Here is a 20,522-nt window from a genome sequence, read left to right on the forward strand (position 1 = left end):
AACCATTCTGTGTACACAAGATATGGGATAAATTGGAGACCATCTCAGAGGGAAGTCACTAACATTAAGGGGAATTGGGAAAGACTTCTTAAATTTGATTTTAGTTGGAACTTGAAGAGAACTTTGAGGGAAGCCTGGAACCAGAGATGTGACAAGAATTCCAGGCATGGAGGCCCATGAAAATGGTGGGAGTTATAAAATGGGCAAGTAAGAGTAACTTGCAAGTAACTGACTAGTAAGGAAAGAACTTACTAACCACTCTGGCCTTCAGTTTCCTCATCTGTAAAATGAGATGATTAGATTTGATGACTACTAAGCTCCTTTGTAGTTCTAAGATCCCTAATCTATTTTATATCTTGAAATAGGATATCAGAGGTTTCTTTAGGTACATGTTGTATGTACTTGATCTTACCTTTAAGGTCAGGTACATGCACTATAAATTCTCTTAGGTTACTGCTTACTGTGTTGTTAAGAACAGAATCTTGAATGACTTGAAAATTGAGGTTTTTTAAAAATACATATATAATTTAAAATACATAAGTAGAAATTACTGGATTATATTGGTTTCTGTAATTTAAATAGAATGAGTCACTATTGTGAAGACTAGAGTACACACTCTGCACCCACCCAAACTTTTGTTTTCTTAATATATTTTTAATTATGTCTCATAGAAGGCATTCTTTGCTCATTCAGAAGACAGGTGCCTAACTGAAGCATTGTTTTCATTTTGAGTTTATTCTAGTAGCTGAGTCCCTGTTTTGTTGAAATTTAGAATTACTTCTAGAATGGGTATGCTAAGTGGCTAATGAGTTTGTAGATAACAAGAATTTAGAAGAGTGAGTCTAACAGAACTAGATTATCTAATTGGTTTGCCAGGCACATGCCTAGGGGCTGAAGGTTAGCCTGAATCTAACCTCTTCTTCCTAGGGAAGGATTTTCCTTTTTCTCTGTGACCTTCAGCTCTCCATTCATAGATGGAAGTGTGAGAACTAAAGTAAACATACCTCAAACATTGAATTTGGGTCAGCATAAGGTGTAAGAGGCAGCCATTAACATAGGAACTATTCACAAGACTCAAGACTTTGGAGGAAAATGTTGAAGGGCAAAGAGGAACATCCCATTGCCTTTCCCCCACTGAGATAAATATGATAACTTTCTAGGAACCTGGGAAGACTCAGTAATCCCTACTGATAGTCATTCCATTTAAGAGGGTTAAGTCATGTTGCTTAGAATCCCCAGTTTAGAGACCTGGCGGTTAGGAAACAACCATTGGTTTCCATCAAGTGTGTTGGAGAGTTCTTATGTCCAGAGACAGATTTATGGTGTTTTTTGTTGCTGTTGTTGCTCATTTGTACTTAGTGATAGAAAAAAGGTGCTCAGTACATGCTTTTTGGTTGCTATTCTGTGGAATATTAATGTTTGTTTTTTTTTTTAATTTAAAAATTTTTTTTATTAATTTATTTTGATTTATCAACAATCACTTCCATAAGCTTTTGAGTTTTTAATTTTTCTTTCCCTCCCCAAGATGGCACAACATCTGTTATAGGCTATATATATACATTCCTATTAAACATATTTTCACATTAATGATGTTCTAAGGAAGAATTAGAACCAATAGGAGGAACCACCAGAAAGAAGAAACAAAACAAAACAGAAGAAAAAAAAGTAGCAAATAGAATACTTCAATTTGCATTCAAATTCCATAGTTCTTTCTTTGGATGTGAATACCATTTTCCATCACGAGGCCCTTGGAGATGTCTTAGAACCTTGTATTGCTGGGAAGGGCTAAATTTATTAATATTAGTCATCACACAACATGGCTGTTTGTTGTGTACGGTGTTCTCTTGGTTCTGCTCACTTCACTCAACATCAGACCATACAAGTCTTTCCAGGTTTTTCTGAAATCTGCCTGCTCATTGTTTCTTATAGCACAATAGTCTTCCATTACATTCATATACCACAACTTGTTCAGCCATTCCCCAATTGATGGGCATCATCTCAATTTCCAATTCTTTGCCACCACAAAAAGAACTGCTATAAATATTTTTGTACATGTGGGTCCTTTTCCCATTTGTATGACTTCTTTGGGAGTTTTTATGTTTTTATGCTTTCTTTTCCTGGGAACTAAGGGAAAGGTTGGATCCTCAAACATTTATTAAGCACCTACTATATGCCTGGCATTATGCTTAGCTCTAATGTTACAAAGAAAGACAGAAGGCAACTCCTGCCTGCCCTGAAGGAGCTCACAGTTTAATGGGAGAGAATGTGGAAACAAAGTGTAAAATAAACAAAGTGTTATCTTACAGCCAAGATAAGATCAGATAACAAACTTGGGCATAATCAACAGCGGGAAGGTGCTCGCATGAAGGGGGACTGGGAAAAGTTTCTTACAGAAGGTAGGATTTTTAACTGATATTTGAAAAAATCCAAGGACGTCAGGAAGTGATTGGGAAATGTTTGAGTGTGATAGATGACTCATCAGTTTTTAAGAATTTATCAATAAAGTCTTCTGTTTTTACAAATGTTATAGCTCATTCACTGAGAAAGGTCAGTTTTTGGTACAGATGCAACAAGTTGGATCACAGGTTTAGAACTGTTTAGATATTACAGTATTATTACCACATCTAAAGATATAATTATTTGTTCTTCAGGGTAGTTGCCTGGTTATATCATGGCATTTAAAAATCCTGTGCATTGAGTAACGCACTTTATCATCTACTGGTGTGGGAACAGATCACAATTTTTAAAAATAGTTAACATGGGGGCAGCTAGGTGGCACAGTGGATAGAGCACCGGCCCTGGATTCAGAAGGACCTGAGTTCAAATCCAGCCTCAGACACATAACACTTAATAGCTGTGTGACCCTGGGCAAGTCACTTAATCCCATTGCCTAGCTAATAAAATAAAATAAAATAAAATAAAAAAATAAAAATAGTTAACATGAACTAAGGCAGTACATACCCTATTTGTAAATGTAACATTACTGAGAAGGATTTTATAAGTAAGCACATTATGATTCTTTCAAAAATAAACAGTTAACAGGACACCACGAAATAAAATTAAGCTGAACAAAATGCCATTTTTATTTTTGCAAAACTTGGGAGATAGGGGAAGTCTTTTTTGAGCTTAGGTCAGTATATGGATAAAGTAGGCAATTTGGATTGTTCAGATAAAGTAGACATAAAATCAATCTGAGTAGAAAAAAATTGGTATGTTTAAATCCCTCACTCATTTCTTTATAAACATCTTCGCATATTAAAACTCATTTAGGGCATTACCCAAGAATTTAGCTACTAAAAACTTCTTGGGAGAAAACTAGAAAATTATTCTCTCTTACAGGAGACTTCAGAATCCTTTAAGACGATTTTTATTTGAAAAAATGTTTAGCAGTGAATTCTTAAACATTTTTACCGTAATTTAAAAATTTTTCTCCTTAAGTTCCTATCACTGGAACTATAGATGTCCAAAGGTTCTGAGACCTCCGTACTGTTCTTCTAATATCTCTGGCTATGTGAAGATGAAATGATTGGGCAGTGGTCTAGTGTGATCAGATAAGAGATCGTCAGCATATTCACTGAAATACATTATTTCATAGTTTTGTATGGAGGATCAGGAGTTGCAGCTTTAATATTTTTTGGTATAATATTATCACCTCCACTAGAGTACTAGAATAATGTCACCTTGCGGTGTAGAGGGGCCTCTAGGTTCTTTAAGTCTTTGCTATTGAAGTGTCAATTTTCCTGTGGACTCTGGCCAGGCCTCTGTGTCAGCTCTTTGAGTTTGGAGAGGCTTCTAATAAGGAAGCTTGGCCACTGCTCTGAGGAGACTGTCTACTAAAGTTTGAAGGGAGGATGTTTTACTGTGCTCCCTGAGGGAATATGAATGCTGATGAAATTACGTTTTTTAAAATATTGAAGAAGCAACTTTTGTCGTACTGATACCAATGGGAACCATCTATAATAAAATCATATTTTTCTGACTTCCTAAGGAACAGTCTCCATCTAGGTAGACAATCTTGTTTGGAGATATTTTTTGGGTCAGGTTCTAGAACTTTTAGAGAGGAATTTTTAGGAATCTTCTTACAGAGAAGAACTCTTTTGAGCCTTCTCTTCCCTACCTACCATGCAATTGTTACCCAATAAATCTAACAGCACTGATTGCATTTCATTATGTGTCCTCTTCTGCTTAGCTTTTAGTCATTTTTTTTTGTGTAGGAGGGTATAGTTATATGTAATCATCCTTTCATTGTTAGATCTTGTAAATTCTAGAGTGCAATCCTTGATAACTATTCATTTAAGGCTTACATATTATTACTGGTGCAGCTGGGTGGCTAGAGTTGCTGGGCCTAGAGTCAGGAAGACTCAACTTCCTAAATTCAAATCTGACCTCAGACACTTACTAGCTGTGATCCTGGGCAAGTCACTTAACCTGGTTTGCCTCAGTTTCCTCTTCTGTAAAATGAGCTGGAGAAGGAAATGGCAAACCACTCCAGTATCTTTAACAAGAAAACCCCAAATGGGGTCATGAAGAGTCAGACAGGACTCTTCTGAGTGAAGACTGAAAAACAACTGAACAAAACTGTTGTTACTCTTCCTGATAAGCTCCAGATCTACCTCTTCTCACCAGCTTATACTCTATTTGAAAATTTCATTTTGTGCTGCTAGGGTATCATCAGGTACCAGTCATTGGTAATAGTCCTTGTGAGCAGAAGCAGATTTTAGAGGTGATTAGGAATAGCAGACTATGTATGTAAGCAGTACCATCAGTAACAGATGATTAGACTTGGTTTCTAGCATTGTGTGAATGAGATTATAGTCATAGGTTTGATCCTGTGAAAGCTTCACCCTGTCTCTCACTGGCCAACTGTCTGCCAAGTATATGCCACAGATTACAAGGGAGAACGGACAAGTGAGTTGTGGATGGATCAGCCCAAACCTATCACTATTACCGGAAGAATGACTAAGAATGAACATGTCCTGCACTTGTCATCCATGTGTGGGAAGGAGTTGACATGTTCTTTTTTCTATTTCATTAGAGGTAAAAGTTAGCTGCAAAGTTCATTTTTCCTAGGATGTATCTGGTTAAACCAAATAGATCCTTTTAAAAAGAGAATGAAAATTATTTTAAAGGAAAAAAAATCTCCCTGAATAATGGGAGAAAAAACATGCCAATGTTTCTCCTATTATAAACAAATTATATGCAATGAATGCAATGAAATTTGTGGAAAAGGCTCATTAAACATCATTAGCTATGACATCTCAGCTGTCATTTTCACTTGGTAACATCCTGTTTTTATCAAGTACTGGTTTTTAACTGAAATGGTATTTGTGCTGTCATTATCACCATCTGGTCTTTGTCCTGTGCCCTCCTTTTTTTTTTTTTTTTTTTTGCCCTTTTCCACTCTCTATTTCTCATGAGTTTATCATCCGTCTACAAGTGACTCACACAAATCTGTGATCTGTTCCATCTTTCTCCTGAGCCACCCCAGTCATGCATCTCCAACCACCTATTGGATATTTTAAATTGGATGTCATTCAACCAGTAAACATTTATTAAGTACTTACTATGTGCTATGCTCTGTGCTAAACCACAGACCTTCTGTGAGAGGCAAAAGATGATCTCTGTTCCCAATCTCAAATTCAGTCTGTACAAACCTTGAACTCACTATCTTCTCCCTATTCCAAAACCCTTCTGACCCTCCTTTTCTCTTTAGAGGAACACTCTCATCTTTTGAGTCACTGAGATTCTCGGGCCTTGAAGTTATCATTGACTCTTCGTTATGGATACTCTGTTTTTTAGGCGGCTGTTCACCAGAAAGTTTTATTTAATTTATCATTAATATTCGAGTCATTTCTAATTTGGAGAGAAATATTCAAACTGGCATGTAATTCCCTTCCATCCCCTTCTGACATGACACTGCTTCAAAACAATTTAAGGTAATATTTATAGGAATTTTTATCAAGGGAAAAATAAACTTAAAACACAGTCTAGTTTAGAATTGAGCAAACATCTTTATCCAGTTTCTCTTGGATGACTCCCTCTATATCTCCTTAGTTGTTTTTCTACTTCCTCCTGAAATAATGGGGATTCTCCTACATATTTCTATCTGGGAATACAAACTGAATAGGAGGCACTTTGAGTGCCTGCTTTTGAATGTAAGAGGGAACTTGCAGGTGAGGAGACCCCTACTCTAAGGGGATAGATGGAGGAGGTTGCTCTAGGGTGGAGAAAGGCTAGGCTAGAGAAGTTCTTATTCTTTGTTAAGCTGTCTGGTTTATCAACTAATCTATCCACCTAATGAAAGGTTCTTTTTCTTTTTCTTTTTTTTTTAAGTGAGGCAATTGGGGTTAAGTGACTTGCCCAGGGTCACACAGCTAGTAAGGGTCAAGTGTTTGGTCTGAGGCCGAATTTGAACTCAGGTCCTCCTGACTCTATTCACTGTGCCACCTAGCTGCCCCAAAGGTTCTTTTTCCTTTTGTCTGGGACTTATACCATCTACCTACCTTTCCTCAGAAAAGGGTTTTTTCCCCAGTCTGGGAAGGGTTTTAAAGAAAATAATATTATTTCTAGAGAATCTAAAGGGGTGATTTTAAAGTGTGCTTCCATATAGGTGAGAACACACACGTAGAAGGTTTTAGTTGCAAGTGAAATGGATAGGTATCTAGTGATATTTCAGCTGATAAAATCAAATCCATTTTTGATGTTGAGCCATTTGATAGTGCCAAAATCTTTGTTGGCAACTTTCTTTTTTAGGTCTTGAGTAGCTGTGGCTTTAGCACTCCCCAAAACAGTTGCCATTGTCTCTGGGTGGTTACTTGCCATGATGATGGCTTGGAGGACTAGGCAGAAGGACTGGTGGTCTGGGCATACAACCACACCGCAGGGCTCGTGGGTGTACCTTAAGCTGATTGGTGGCAGTTCATCAGAAGCTGGTGGGCCCCTTCTCTCCAAATGGCCGGTGGCCTGGGAGGGAAACAGAATTTGTGGTCTTGGGAACATGGCTATTCTCAAGTGTCTTAGGTCGTGGCTGTTTTCGTCTGGGTCTCAGTGAAGGTGGGGGTAATAGTTAAAATCATATTAAGGGGGCATAAATGTGACATGATAACATTCCCTTTCAGTTTGGGTCTGAGCGACTGACACATCAGTATTTTTAGTAAATATAATCCGGAGACTTTTCCTTGGCAGACTGGATTCAGTGTTAGAATCTCTGTTCAAATCTTAGCTCTTTGCCTTATTATTACTTTTGTGACCTTGGACAAGTCCCTTATCCTCTCTGAACTTCATTTTCCTTATTTGTAGAATTTGGGGATTGGATTAAATGGCTTTTAAGGTCCTTCTCATACTAAATGTATAATTTTCTGATAATGTTAACTGGTTTCAAGGACAGAGCTTAGGGCTTGGCCTGGGGGTGGAGAGAGCTGGTGACAATAGACCCAAACTTGTTGCTTCAAGAAGAGAGGGGAGGGGCAGGTAGGTAGCATAGTGGATAGAGCACCATCCTTGAAGTCAGGAGGACCTGAGTTCAAATCCTGCCTCAGACCAAACACTTGACACCTACTAGCTGTGTGACCCTGGGCAGGTCATTTAACTTGCCTAAATTGCCTAAAAAAAAAAAAGATAAAGAAGAGAGGGGACTGACCATTCCTCCTCCCCTTCACCCTCTTGGTGCATAATCAGTGATACGGAGCAGTAAGACTTGAGTAGGAAAGAGCAACTTGTACATCTCCATCCTTCCTTTTAAAATGCTGAGTGCAAGCTTTTAAAAGTTCCTCATCAAGTGGTTCTGAAAATCTGAGAAATAAATGAAAAAGGGATAACAGTTGGATTTCTGATAGCTTAGCCAGTCACTGATATTTTAGGGGAATTGTGTAAGTATGTGTCTTGTGTAGGGCCTGTGAAGTTTTCCTTTTCTTTTGTTCTCTCTTTTATCTTTGGAAAGATTCTAAGAGAAGTTTTTAAGTGTTTTTTAAGTTTTTAAGTTTTGCTCCTTTTCCTGAAGGGAGGGCCTATTCTTTGCTGTCTGTCCGGTGACTGACTGAGAAGCAGGACAGAACACCTCCCATTTACACAGCCGTCCCCCAGGAACAGAAAGATTCTGAAATTGAAATTTGGTCTGGGTAGTCCAGAAACAGAGAAGAGGTTGCCAAGGGAAGTACCTTGAGCCTTGTTTCTGGTAGGAAAGAGACCCCTGAATACCTTGAACAGATGATAACTTTCTGACTCTGCTGTTGCATGCTTGCTTTTTTTTTTTTTCCCTTATGTGTGATCTCTTCTTTATCTCCTATGGCATACCTTTCTCAGCATACTCATGGAATAATAATCACCATTAGCTTTAACTTTTCCTTTTTAATGTTTTGTTTTTTTTATTTATTCCCTTTGCTAGCTGGATTGCCTTTTGCAATTCTTACTTCAAGGCATACCCCTTTCCAGCGAGGAGTATTCTGTAATGATGAGTCCATCAAGTACCCTTACAAAGAAGACACCATATCTTATGAATTATTAGGTGGAATAATGATTCCATTCAGTATAATCATTGTAAGTTAAATCTACTTTTCTTGAAGTATGTCTTTTTGGGTCATTTGCCTTAAGTTTGTGTCTCATCTGTTAAATATGTGTAAACCTTAGAAGCAGAGTTACTTAATATGTTGCTCAGAAGCAGTTGGAGATAAATAATAAACTAACAATAATAGTTGCATTTATATAGTGCCTAATGGGTAACATGCCCTGTGTAAGCACTTTACAAATATAATATCATTTGAGGTAGGTGCTATTATTATTATTCCCCTTTTACAGATGAGGAAACTGAGACAAACAGAACAAATGACTTGCCCAAGGTTACTTGACTAGTCCCTAGAGATGGGATTTGATCTCAGGCCTTCCTGTCTTCAGGCCCAGTGCTCTACCCACTGTGTCACTTTGGAGCCTAAGACAAGATATATAGTAGAATTAATCTGTGAGCTTTTCTCTTTCAAAAAGTACGTACAAAAAAATAATCAAGTATTAGAGTAACTTTATTATGAAGGTAGATTGTATGTTGATTCATATTTTCCATATATCTCAGATTTTTAGAAACATAACATCCCATTCACAGTTTTTTAAAAGAAAAATTATAATTTCAGCCTAAGTGTTACTCTGCTTTGAAAGGTAATAGTTTCCTCTCAATAGAAATCTTCTAGTGAAGGCTGGATGACGTTTCTTTGCCATGTTGGAGAGCAGAATTAGATTTAGGGAGCTCCTGTGATCCCCTTTTCAGTCCTGAGCTCTTTGAGATTCTCTGGTCAGGTTTAAAAAAAAATCCATAAAATGCACAACAAATATTTAGAATCTAGATAGGATATTCCTTTATAATAATTTGATAGTTGGAGAACTGCAACTATGTGTACATGAGAGCTACTTTGCTTACCCAAACCAGTGCTAACCTTAAAGCTTTCTCAGAAGTTTTGAAGGGGGAGGGAGAATTGCTAACTCTGTTTTAAGTTTCATTTGACCCCTAGGAAAAACATGTTTCCTTCAGAGCATTTCCAGGTAATGCCATAAAGAGGGGAGTGGGAACTGCAGTTTTGTACATAATTAAAATAAGTACTTCTTTAGTGGATATGAAGGCCACAGATTAACCCCTAATTCATCTCGTAGCAGCTTATTTGTAGAAAATAGAACATGGAATTTTTTCTCTAGTGGATAATTTGTAAATAGATAAAACAATACCACATAAATAGTAGTAATACAGATTTATTGGGATGTCTTTCTTTGGTCATATTTGGGCTTGATAATTTGCTAAACATTAGGTATTAACATGTAATCTAGAGAAAACACTACAAATGTAAATAACTTATCCCTTCTTTGATTTATCTTAATACTGAAAACAACACAGACATGAATCCCTAACATGGGGAAACCGTTTTAAGTGTAGTGTGGTCAGAGTGGACGTTTTTTCAGCCCAGTGCTGAAAACCTCCTAATGATTAATATTATTAAAAAGTATTTACTATGTGAGATTGCATGCCATTTTGGGGAGGGAGGTGGAAGAAAATTTAATTCAAAATTAATTTATGGAAGTGATTGTTGATAATTCAAAATAAATTACTTTAAAAACATTTAATCTTATAGTTAGTCACTAGTTATTTTACTGCAAACTCATCCTCCCTAGACTGTTATGTAATTACATAGTTATGTTAATGATTGACTATCCTTTTTATGAAGAGATCTCCTTCAAGAAACCATCAAGTTATATTTCTTTACTTTTTTTTTTACTCTGGTTTGGAAATCAGTGAATCTGCTTAGTTTAAAAATCTTTGAGGGGCAGCTAGGTGGCACAATAGATGGAACTCCGGCCCTGGAGTCAGGAGGACCTGAGTTCAAATGCGGCCTCAGACACTTGACACTTACTAGCTGTGTGACCTTGGGCAAGTCACTTAACCCCATTGCCTAGCTGCCAAAAAAAAAAAATCTTTGCATTCTGGAATTGACAGTCAAAATATGAAAGTAATTAATATTTCTTAAAGGGGTAATTTTTTTTAAAATTAGGAATATTGTTCTGAGAAAATACTAGCTACTTAAATAGAGACTTTTTTGGACCAGATCTGTGATTTCATTGATGAAAGAATTCCTAGTGAAAAAACTTGCTATATACATTTAAATCTAGTTGAATTGTACTGCATTTGCTCAGAAATTTGTCATTACTTGAACAAGGGGATATGCTAATATTATCCTTGTACTCTGTAGGAATCTTGAAGCAGGTGCAAACAAAATCCCTGTGAGATTTTAGAGTAGGTAGAAAACGTTCCTAATCTCAGGGAACCACTTGTGAAATAGGTGTCATTAACTAACATGGAAATGTTTTGCATAACTGTATATATAGAACCTGTATCAAATTGCTGGCCTTCTCAGTGAGGTGGGGAGGGGAGGGACAGAGGGAGAGAATTTGAAACTCAAATTTTTGAAATTGAATGTTAAAAATTGTTTTTACTTGTAAGTGGGAAAATATAGAACATTAAAAAAATTGTCTTTACATGAAATTGGAGAAAATAAAATACTATTTAAAAAAAAGAAATAGGTGTCATTGGGGCTGAACTGTGAAGGATGGGTAACATTTGGGTAGTAATGTGGTTAGTAATAGAGGGAGTATTTCATGAAACTGATGAGAGCAATAAAAAAAAAATTCTTAAGCAATGTTGAAATCCCAGAAAAAATCAGAAAATAGGAGGGGAAAAGCAAATTGTGGGCTGTACTTCACTGGGCCAGGTTCCAGCTTGTGGACCTGAGGGAGGGAGGGAATGAGGAATATAAGGGTTTAGTGAAGGATGGCTGGTCATGGCCTGGGTAGGGCCTGAAGGGAATCTGGTGGGTGGTAAGCTGGCGCAGTAGTGGGGATGGGACCCAGTGTGACAGTTAGATGTTGCAGTGAGATTTGCTAAGTGGTAGGGTAGGGGGCAGGACAGAGGTTGGAGTGGATGGGAGAGGTATGAGGTTAAGGAGGGGTGACCTGAAAAACTCAGAGGCATCAGTTACAGTGGTGGCTTTTGCTGTTTTATAAAGGGATCTCAATGAGTCATCCTACATATGGGCCACCTTAGTGTCTGGAGACTGTTAATGTGCCCCATAATAGATCTACTTTGAGTGCCAGTGAATGAAGAAAGGAGGCAACCAGACCTGGCTTAAAGGGTATTTGTTAAGTAGAATCTTCCACAAAGGATGACACTTGGGGTTCTTAGAGAATCAAGCAAGCCTCCCTTCAGGTGAGCCCCACCTTCCCAGGGACCTCCAGGCTCTCTCCATACCCATTCCCCACACCCCTTTATTGAGTCCCTGTTCTTTGTCGGGGCACTACATTTGAGGGGAGTTCTACAAGGATTAAGATCCATTCCCCTAGGGTCTCAGTCTACTTAAAGAAATGAATATCTAATTCCAGAATCTCAGATATCATTGAGTTGTCTGGGAGAGGACATTGGCCAGGGGTTGGTAATTGGTTGTTACCTCTAAATTATATCACGTAGATAGTCCCACTCTAAAAATGGAATTTGAACTGCAATGTAATTTGTTTATTAAAATCATGTGTGTATTTAAAGATAAGGAAATTAATAAATGGCTTGCCACCTAAAATTGCTCTTTGGCCTATCCTGTTCCCTTTCACCAATTAAAAACCACGTGATGAAAGCAAATATGACAAGTTATTGGTTCTCCATTGATTCTCTGAATGTATCTTTGTCTTTCTATCTCATGTAGTCAGTGCAGAGTTTATTTTTTAGTAAATGTTTTTTCTTTTTTTTTCATAGCCATTCATTATTTTGTGTTTCCAAGCATATTAGAATTAAATGATTTTTGGAAAGCTTTCTTTTGTGACCTCAAGATCATTAAAAACCAGGATTTAGAGCTGATAGGGACCTCAAAGATTATGTAGTCCAAATTCCTCATTTTACAGGTGAGGGACATGAGTACCAGAAAGTTTTGTTTCTTGATCACACAAACTAGTAAGTAGCAGAACCAGCATTTTTGAATCAAGATTCTCTGACTGAAAAATAATCAGTCTTTGCATTTAAGATGTTCTTGGTTCAGGTGCCTTACTCCTATCCATTGCTTAAAACTTATTTTTTCTAGTCTCCTCTTAAAGCTCTTCTTATTAGTAATATTGTTATCCGCATATACAAATAGCAGACATCTGGAAAAACTCACACAATTGTTGGATTTATGGGAAGATTTGACTTAATTTCTGCTAAAAGTACAAAAAAGATGAGAAAGATGCACTTGAAAATGTTTCTTTCGGAGGGAGAAGAAACAACTAAGCAGGTTTTTAGTGACTGTTTTATTAAGACTTCCTAAAGGAAGTCTGGCTTAAAGATCTGGAAAGGCGGAATTGAGAGGCACCATCAGCTAAATAAATGTTCTTTGTACCTTTGGCAACCGTATTCAATCCTTGTTCCTTTACTTCAGATTCTGACTTCCTCAAATTACCACCCTTTTGGCAAAGCAGACATTTCTCTTTCAGAGAAAGGTCAAGGACAAATGAAATAGAACTTAGAATAAAATACACTTTACATAGAGGGCATTCCAGTTGAGTCTTTAATGGGCTAGTATGGGAAAGTTTGCAGTCTTTGAAAAATGAGGGCTTCCATGTAGTAAAGGACACCAATATAATCAACCTTTTAAAGCTATGAAAATAAAGGTAAAAGAACAGAGCAACAGGTATTTATTAAGCACTTTCTGCATGCCAGGCACTGTGTTAAACACTGGGCACCAGCAAAAAGAAAGGGTTTAAAACATCTCAACCATAGTTTTTTTTTTCAACCATAATTTCTTGACAAGCATCCAAAAGAAATGAAAATGATTTTCAGGATCTTTTTATAGTTTGAATTAAGGTATCATTGGTAGAAAAATGTAGTTTGTATTTTTGAACACTACTTTGTGTTGTAATTTTATCACAATTTTCACTTCATTAATTTTTTTAGTTAATGATTTTTTTTAATATTTATCTCTTGTCTCTCTTTTTCAGATGATTCTTGGAGAAGCCCTGTCCGTTTACTATAATCTCTTGCATTCAAATTCCTTTGTCAGGAATAACTACATAGCCACTATTTACAAAGCCATTGGGACATTTCTCTTTGGGGCGGCTGCTAGCCAGTCCCTGACAGACATTGCCAAGTATTCCATAGGCAGACTTCGGCCCCACTTCTTAGCTGTCTGTGACCCTGATTGGACAAAATTCAACTGTAGTGATGGCTACATTGAAAACTTCCCATGTCGGGGAAATTCAGTAATAGTTAGCCAGGGAAGGTAAGTATGAAATATGTTGTCCTATGGCAAAACTTTTGCTTACTTAATGTTCTGAGTTTTATCTTTTGTGTTCATAGTCCAGAGAAGGACAATCTTGAGATGATGGGATGTTTGTTATTACTTAGCCAAATTAGCGTGGCCACTAGAGGTTTTTTCCAGTTTCTTCGTTTTCCTTTGCCTCTGTCAAGAACATTGAGGTGCAAATTTTTCTGTCTCCAGCTGTTTTTCATATCATGTAACAAAGCATGAAAAGTTGTATAGCATCTTAAAAATTTTTTTTCAGATCTGAATTTTCTCCCTTAGACACCCCCCACCACCCCCATGTCAAGCAAAATAAATTCCCATATTGGCCATGCCCCCCCCCCCCCAAATGAATCTGTCACCTTTCTATCTGGAGAAATATAGCATGTGTCATCATGAGTCCTTTGGAATTTCAGTTAGTCATTTTATTGATCAGAGTTGTTAAGTCTTTCAGAGTCTTTATGATCTGATCCTGCTCACTTCATCAGCACATAAAAGCCTTTCCAAGTTTCTCTGAAACCATCCCATTCGTCATTTCATATAGCACAATGGTCTTCCATAGCATTCGTAGACCATAACTTGTTCATCTGTTTAGGTACCCTCTCGGTTTCCAGTTCTTTGCTATCACAAAAAGAGCATCTTCATAATTTCTTAATGTTCCAAGAGAACTGAGAGGTCATTTAGTTCCACCCTTCCCTTCCCTGTTTAGGAATTCCTTCTACAGGATCTCTGATGGATAGTCTCCTTTTAACTTTCACACTTCAATATTAAACAAGAAGTTAATGCCTTCTGCAGGACAGCCCTTCAAGTAATTCTGGAGAGCTATCTTATCTCCTTCCCAGTACCACCTTCTGTTATCCAGACTAGATAATCCCAAGTCCCTGAGACATATTCCTCATATGACATGTTTTCTTATTGTCCTTGGTTTTTCTTCTTAAAATGTGAAACCTGGAATTAAACATAGATCCACCTGTTAGATTATTCTTATTTGGAGGCAATAAAAAGATTTGGCATTATTTTAAGTCAGCCACTATTTCATAAAAAGACTCAGTGGTTGAACAGCATAAGGTTAATATTGGCAAGGTGGTGACTTTGTTGTTGATAATCAATGTTATTGATGTTTTCTCAAATTTGGACCAGTTCCAAGGAAAGATAAAAAATGGTTATATGGAAAACTAATGGAAGAAAATAGTCTCATAACTTGCTTTTCCACTTAGCAGGTTTCATCTGAAAACCTTTTCCCTTTGTTAAGAGCCACATTCTTCAAGTGAAAGTAATTTCTAGGAAATAGATTTCTTTGAAAGTTTCCTTATCTCTTGTAGACAGACCACTGTGATACTATTTAGTAAATAGTGTCAGCTTACTACATGGGGTTATACAGGTCTTGAAGAATACATATTATTAAACTTGTAAATAGATATTTATTGAATGACTTGATGGAAATATATATTGTGTATATGTGTGTGTGTGTGTGTAATATGTATATATAATATATATGTATATGTATATATATATATATATATATATATATATATACATTCCCCCCACCGGTGAGGCAATCAGGCTTAAGTGACTTGCTCAGGGTCATACAGCTAGTGTCAAGTATCTAAGGCCAGATTTGAACTTGGGTCCTCCTGATTCCAGGACCAGTGCTATATGCACTCTATCCACCTAGCTGTTGCCCCCTTCACCCTTTTTTTTTTTGGTGGGGCAATCTGGATTTTCTGAAAAATTTCCTTATAGGCTTGGTGGCATTAATAATATGTTTGATTTCAAAACCTGCCACTTATTCCTGAATGGTATTCTATCTTTTCTTGTCTCTCCTTACTACTGAAATATTCCAAGTAGCTCTTATAATATAAAGCAACTAGTAATTAATAAAAGCTGTAGAAAATCAAATTTGACTTTAGGTATGAGGAAATGTATCAGACCTTTGGGGACTCTGGCACACCTTCGTTCCAGTTATTAGGTCTATGATTTTTTCTGATTATTTGAACTAAGTTTTTTGATCAGTTTAATTTCTTGCACTACACTGTCTGAGGAACATGGGAGGGTGTCTTTAAAAATTAGTGGCAGCTTGAATATAGTGTGAGATTTTTTAATAATGGGAAAAGGATTTAATAATGTTGTAGCAAGTGCTGGCTTTTTTCCCCCTTTTTTTGTTTGTTTGTTTTTCTTGTTTTTGTTTTTTAGGTGAGACCAGGCCTTCCTGTCTCACCCAAGCTGAAAGTATAGTAGCCATTCATGACTCAGTGCCACTGATCACCATGGAAGCTCTGATCTGCACTGGTTCTAACTTAGTTCACCCCTGTTGAGGCAGCCTGGTGGCCTCCCACCTCTGGGGGCTCCCCATATTGGTACTGGACTTGGAGCACACACCCATTCTGCTTGACTCTTTTGATATTGCCGCGCAGAACTCTGGCACTCAAGTTACCCACTAGTTTTAGCTTTCCTGTGGTAGGTGTGGATCTAACCCCACTGCCCTTTTAGTTCAGGTTTGATGTTGGGAACTTTGCTTTGTTCAAACACAACCAGGATATATAGTAAGGATACAGTGGCCCTTAGTTTCTCTGGATGTGGCCCTAATTATCTCCAGGAGAAAACGTATCTGGTTAGCACGTCATTAGGGTATGGTTTGAGGCAGCCACAAAGACTGAGAGGCACCGACTTCTCATGCCAACCTGTGTCAGGAAAGCTGGGGCCCCAGTCAGGTTGCATGGGAGAAAGAATTCAGATCACACTCTTCATTACAGGGGTGTACTATTGTGCCCAGCAGTAGTAAATACTTTCTAGAGATTGGGACTTGGGATCTTTTTAAACCATTTAGCTGCCAAAGGTTATAGGGATTAAGAACTAAATTCTGACTCTTTCCAGTTTCTGTCTCATTATGCATTTGAGTCTCTGTCAGAAGGTGAGTAGCATTCTTCATTGTCCCTATGGAATTGTGGTTGTTTAAGTGCGTCGATCTGAGTTCTCAAGTCTTTCAAAGTTGTTTGTCCTTACAGTGTTTAGATCTGCTACCACTAGGTCACCTTCCTGCTTTTTAAAAAAAATTATTTCCTTTGAGATCCTTGACCTTTTATTTCTTCACATGAATTTTTTTTAATAGCTCTATAAAGTAAGCTTTTGGTTGTTTGATTGCTTTGGCACTGAATAAGTAAATTAATTTAGGTGGTTTTGTCCTATTTTTTTAGTGTTGACTCTACCTGCCCATGATCAATACTTCCAGTTATTCAGATCTTTATTTTTGTAAAGAATGTTTTGTAATTTTGTAATTCATGGTGTTTGTATGTACGCTTGTGCTCATGTGCCAATAAACTCTCAAATTTTATGCTTTCTGTAGTCATTTTAAATGGAATTTACCTTTCTCTTCCTACCAGATTTTAGAAATACTGATGATTTGTGTTTGTTCATTTTATCCTTCAACTCTATTAAAGTTATTGTTTCAACAAGTTTTTTTCAAAGATTTATTGTACCTATTGATATAATATTCCCCAAAGGCATTGAAGTGCTTAATACATCATTGAGTTCGATTAGAATTAGAAAACTGTAAGGTAAGACAAAGTCTAACTTCAGATAAGCATTTATGGCTTCTGATCGAATGGGTGGAAATTGTTCATAGGTATTACTATTTGTTAACTAGTCAACAAGCATTTATTAAACATTTACTATGTTCTGGACATTGTTCTATGTCCTAGGGACACATAGAAAGTAAAATATAGCCACTGCCCTCAAGAAGATCATATTCTGATGTGAAAGACAGCATGCAAACAGCTATACAAGAGATACACAGATATATACGAGATATACACAGGATAAAATGGCAGTAATCTCAGAGGGAAAGCTCTAGCATTACAAGAGATCAGCAAGGGTTCCTTACACAAGGAGAACTTTTAACAGAGACTTGAAGAAAGCCAGGAAGTGGTGCATTCTGATATGGGGACCAGCCAATAAAAAGGCACAGAGATGAAGTGGGAGTTAGCAGGTGTTGGCAAGGTTAAAGGTCCAACCATTGCTGGGTGTCCTTGAGATGGGGTGGAGAGACTGTGTCAGACACTGAACTCATTGATGAAGCAGAGGGAGATCAGTCAATAACAACTACCTGAATTTTGATTGGGTGATAAATATGGATGACTGATCCTCAAAGTGGAAGGATGGTGTTAGAAAGAGTTTGGAAGTGGTAGTGGGGAGCAAGGAAAATTCTTGGTCCCCACCAGGACCTGGTGAACTGTTGTGTGTGGAAGAAAAGTGCAAGCAGTGATGAATGGCGTGGCCATCAGGTGGAGGCTTGGACATTTATTTGGTTTTCATGGCTACAAGACTGTTGGGTGTCAAAAATTATATTTGTTAGACACCCCTGATGCATCCCAGGTTCATTGCAATTACATGATAAAGGGTATGATTATTGTAGTCTTCTTATGGTTCCAGGACTATTTTTCCATCAGGATTGTTATTAATGGTGATGCTGTATTTTGGCAAATGGAGGCCCTGTTCTTTTGAACTAGAACTCTCTCCAGATGGCAGTTTGTTTTGGATGGAGTTTTTCCCTTAGAAGAGCTCTGTGTTTATTTTTTCATTCCAAAAAGTGTAAAATTGGCTTCATGATGGTATTTTTTGCTGACTTGCCAAATCCAGGTAGGAAGGAAGCAGCAAGGCCAGCTGCCTTTAAGAGAAAGTAAAACAATATATAGAAACTGGATTTGGAAATGCTAAATTACTGGGATCCTCTTCTTAGTTCACTTAGTTGATTTTTATGCTTGGAACATTTGAGATTTTGTCATTTGTCTCTGGTAACTGTAAAAATTGTAAAAACTTATTTCTGTAGCATTTCTGTAGTTTTTGTTTAAATAACAAAAAATTGGAAGTAAAAGATGAGCTGTCTAAAGATGAGTGAAAATCAAGATGGTGAAGTCTTTGTGAATTAAAAGAGCAAATTAGGTGTGGAAGCTGCCTTACCAAAATAAAACATCAAAACCTATAAAGATAAAGTAATGATAAGAATAGATAAGTGATGATTTCTAACAGGTGATCTCATGTAGTATTAAGTGTTCATCAAATAATGATTTTGAATGGCAGCATTTTGTTTGCATATTCAGCAGCATGTGCTGACTTCTGGTTAATGCAATTAATGGTATTTCTCCATGTCCATTACCTTTGGCAGCTCTTAGATGAAACACAGAGTATAGGAAAAACAAGGGAATTTGTAATGGAAACACAAAGCTATGATAATTCATTTTCTCCCCTTCTTTCCACACCCAGTCAGAAGAATACAGCATAGGCTAAACCTATTGAAGCCCAACTGTCTGGATGACTCAGTTCTATTACTTTTATCAGAACAGAGCCTTTAAAAGTCATACATATTTCAGGGAAGAGTAATGGCGAGAGGGAGCTGAGAAAAGGATGATGTTTTTTCATTGTAACTTCATGGAAGAACGTCAGAGCTAGGAGTTAGTTATAATATATGAACTAAGAGTTGGTATTCCCAGTTCATTTGCTTTTGTTCTCCAGAGGGTATTGTATTGAGGTTGCAGAATAATGACAGAACTTCATTTTAAATTATTGAGAAAGCAACTGTAATCTAATTTCCAGTTTTCTTCCCCCTCCCTACCCTCGGGAATTTTAGCTTAACTCCAGACATCACTACAATATCATTTAGAGGGGACCCTTCTTACAATAAAATTAAAGGTTATGCAAACTTTTCTGTGTTCATCCAATGCTGTTCCATTTTCTAATTGAGAGTAGAAAATGAGGCTTAGGCTAGCCCCAATTGGGGTGTATGTATGTATGTGTGTATGTGTGTGTGTGTGTGTGTGTGTGTGTGTGTGTGTGTGTGTTTTGGGGGATAGGCAGTGAGGTTAAGTGACTTGCCCAGGGTCACACAGCTAGTGTCAAGTGTCTGAGGCCACATTTGAACTCAGGTCCTCCTGATTCCAGGGTCTGTGCTCCATCTACTGCGCCACTTACTGCCCCTTTGTATATGGTTTTTAAAATATAGTCTAGGATTAGAATGCACATTTACAGTAGCGGAACTGTCTGGAACCCAGGTTTTCAGACTTGGAAGTTAGTTAGCATGTTGTCTAGCAGTCAATTTGCACCTTGTTTTCTAGCTTTTGAAAAGGTGGAGAATCTTAGAAACACCAAAGAGAATGGTAGAAGTTGATGAGATGTGTGCTTGGAGAGGGGGACAGGGTAGGGCAAAGATAGGGAGAGGACGACAGTGTATAATCACAGACATGACAGTGTTCTTCCATACAAGACTTCTTAACATTCGGTCCATTAACTTAAAAACTTAATTCTATTTCAAACATACTGGTTTCTTTTGTAGTCTTTCGTACTTTATTTTATGTGTTTAAAAAAGCATTCTGAGAAGGGGTCCATAGGCTTCATTTCATTGCCAAAGGGCTTCACAACACAAGAAAGGTTAAGAATCCCTTCTCTAATGGGTCTCCTTCAAGACAGTCACAGTTTTTCTATAGTAATATGTCTATTACCAATGCAGTATTTATAAATACTCAGAGAGGATGATGTGAATAAATCAAATGAATGTAATCTAAGGCTTCATCAAAAAGGTGAGCTTGGTATATGATGAATGCTTAATAAATGCTTATTGATTGGTTAACTGCCTAGGCAGTAGGGATGCAAATACAAAGAATTAAATAATCCTAACTCCCCACGCCCCCACACCTCCACCCCCAATCTCCAGCTTCAGGAAACAATATAAAACAAATGGTTTTT

General features: G+C 37.3%; 1 protein-coding gene across 3 annotated transcripts in view; it reads left to right on the forward strand.

Moving 5' to 3' along the window:
• Nucleotides 1–20,522, forward strand: part of PLPP1 (phospholipid phosphatase 1) — a 112,439-nt gene that overhangs the window by 52,117 nt on the left and 39,800 nt on the right. For 2 of the 3 annotated variants that reach the window (XM_027863424.1, XM_027863426.1), the window contains one exon: nt 13,486–13,766. In XM_027863424.1, the coding sequence (XP_027719225.1) occupies nt 13,486–13,766 (281 nt within the window). Of the gene's footprint in view, nt 1–8,383; nt 8,536–13,485; nt 13,767–20,522 lie in introns of all 3 variants that reach the window. The other variant, XM_027863425.1, reaches the window with a different exon arrangement.

This window comes from Vombatus ursinus, unplaced genomic scaffold (assembly GCF_900497805.2).
Source record: "Vombatus ursinus unplaced genomic scaffold, bare-nosed wombat genome assembly UNPS02014772.1, whole genome shotgun sequence".
Lineage (NCBI taxonomy): Eukaryota > Metazoa > Chordata > Mammalia > Diprotodontia > Vombatidae > Vombatus > Vombatus ursinus.